General features: G+C 38.9%; 1 protein-coding gene across 1 annotated transcript; it reads right to left on the bottom strand.

Moving 5' to 3' along the window:
- Nucleotides 1-1,158: 1,158 nt before the first annotated feature.
- LOC131902572 (vomeronasal type-1 receptor 4-like) lies at nt 1,159-2,079 on the bottom strand. Its single transcript, XM_059253596.1, has one exon. The coding sequence runs from the start codon at nt 2,068-2,070 to the stop codon at nt 1,159-1,161; it is 912 nt and encodes a 303-aa protein (XP_059109579.1). The 5' UTR covers nt 2,071-2,079.
- Between the last annotated feature and the right edge of the window lie 299 nt (nt 2,080-2,378).

The following is a 2,378-nucleotide window of genomic DNA, read 5'->3' as shown; positions in this document are numbered from 1 at the left end:
ACTAAGGGGACAGAGGAAGACATCAGGAGGGCCAGGTTCTCTCACCTGAGCAAAGCTCATGTGAACTCACAGAGACTGAAGCAGCAATCACAGGGTCTACATGGTCTGCTCCAAGCCCTCTGTATTTAAATGATAACTTTTAGTTCAGTACTTCTGTGGGACTCCTGGATACAGAAACAAATGAAGCTCTGAATCTTGGCACATCTCTTGACTTCCCTTTATTTTTTTCTGCTGGCTTGCTTGTCCAATTTCGATATGACGAGTTTTGTTTGAGCTTATTACATTTTATTATGTTTTTTTAGTTACCTCTCAGAAGACTGTTTTTTTCTAATAAGAAACCAAAAGCGAATGGATCTAGATGGGAGAGGATATGGGTGTAACTAAGAGGATTAAAATGAGAGGAAACTGTACTCAAGTAATATAATATGAGAAAAAGGGAAAAAAAATAAAAGGGAAAAGGAAAAACACTCTAACAAAATTGAAGATCATCTCATAAACATAAACATAAATTTTAATTAACAAAGTGAAAGATAGGAGTCACAATTTTTGTCCTTTTTGGCTAGAGGAGACGCCAATCTTCACAGACTTTGTTGAACACTGTCACTAAAAGGTTGGAAACAGTCAAACATTTTCTTTTTCTGGAACAGCTGAAATCAAAACACGTGGGAAATGATCATTGAAGAAGATTCCTGGTCCTAGAGGATGCTAGAGCAGCTGTCATGGGACAAGGGCCACCAGAAGTACAATTTATGGTCCACCATGATGTCCGTTTGCCTTGCAATTATAGTGTGATATACACAGGTGTCTATTCAACAGCAGGCAAGGAGTCAAGATTCCATGACAGTATAAAAGCCACAAGAAAGTCAGCTCTATTGGCAACAAGTTATTGGCTTCTTTGCACATCATATGGGCAAAGGAAAAACTCCACTTTCTGAAAGTTGAAGACTATACATAGTGCACTAAATACAGTATGATAAGTTCATATAGGCTGTTGATTCAACCATCTGACAAAACTCCCATACTCATTTGACTAGTCTTAGGAAGACAAGGGGCTAAACCTTAACTTTCTTTGTTGATTTCATAAGGTGATAATTGAGTAAAATTTGTATGACAAGACAAACTAATATTTTACATAGTTATACTAAAATTAAGAGAAATTTATTTTCTTAACCATATCAAACTGAATAAGGACAAAATTGAGTAATGTCTCATAATAACAAATGGTACAAAACATGGAAAACAAAGAGAAGTGAGGCGAGAAATGTACACCAGCCACCAACCGTGATGATACAATAGAGCAATGCAGCCTCGCAAGATGGTGGAGAGAGTATAAAATGCCAGGAAGGTAGCCAACAGGACAAGGATGTTCTGGGTCGCTCTGGACTCAGGGTAGTTTCTCCTGGAACCATGAGAGCTGCGGATATTTTGAACCCTCCTCTTGTGTCTGTAGAGAATGACAATCATGGAGGCACTGGACCACGTGATGAGCACAGCAAAAAAGGACTCAGGACATATCACCAATGCTGCATAGAGTGAGTCAATGATTTCATCACGCCCTACAGTAGAGCAATATCCAAAATCTCGACCTCTTGTAATATTTTTGCTATTCATTTTGAAAAATGTGTGCATAAGGAAAGTGAACCATATCACCATGTTGAAGACCCACAGAAGGGGAATGGAACAGTCAATGTACTTTGAAGCTTTGACTGTATGGCCATTCCAACAGGATTTCCTGGGACTGAGGGTCATGGCCTGGAAGACACTCAAGAGGCAAGTGGTACCAATGGACACACTTCGAGCAAATCCTTGAATGTACAGTAGGAGGTCACATCCAAAATCATTCAAGAACTGCTTCAATCCCCAAACTACCATTGTTTGAGGAACTCCTGCAGAGAGAATGACCAAGGTATTGGCTGCTATTAGGTGCATGAGAATCAAATCTGTGGGCTTTAATGTATATTCTCTGTAGTAAAGGACTAGATAGTAGAACTTGAGATGGAGATTTCCCAGAACTCCAGTGGTAGTTTGTGATAAGAAAATGATTCTGATAGCCAGATTCCAGATATTCATTCTGTGATTCAGTACAATACCTTTATGAATATGGGAACACTATTTCTTAGGTCAAATGAATAATGGCGAATGATGGTAGCCAGGGGTGAAGAAAGATGCCATTAATCCATGAAGCCCCTCAGAGGCCAAAACTGAGTGTCCTTGAAATTCAGGAGTTCAAGGCCAGCCTAGATTACATGAAATACCTTAACCCCCAAATTTTGACAGGAGTAGTTATTTTCCATGTTTGTTACTTTGAAATTCTTAATACTTCAGAATGCAAGTGTTGATGGAAAAATATTGATCACATTTCCTAAAAATGAAACACT

The sequence above is a fragment of the Peromyscus eremicus genome, chromosome 1 (genome assembly GCF_949786415.1).
Source record: "Peromyscus eremicus chromosome 1, PerEre_H2_v1, whole genome shotgun sequence".
Classification (NCBI taxonomy): domain Eukaryota; kingdom Metazoa; phylum Chordata; class Mammalia; order Rodentia; family Cricetidae; genus Peromyscus; species Peromyscus eremicus.
Note: the sequence above shows the minus strand (reverse complement) of the source record. Positions and strands in the feature narration are given on the sequence as shown.

What these genes read in the sequence shown, in the direction of transcription:
- LOC131902572 (XM_059253596.1), bottom strand. Translation starts at nt 2,070, where the DNA reads ATGAATATCTGGAATCTGGCTATCAGAATCATTTTCTTATCACAAACT.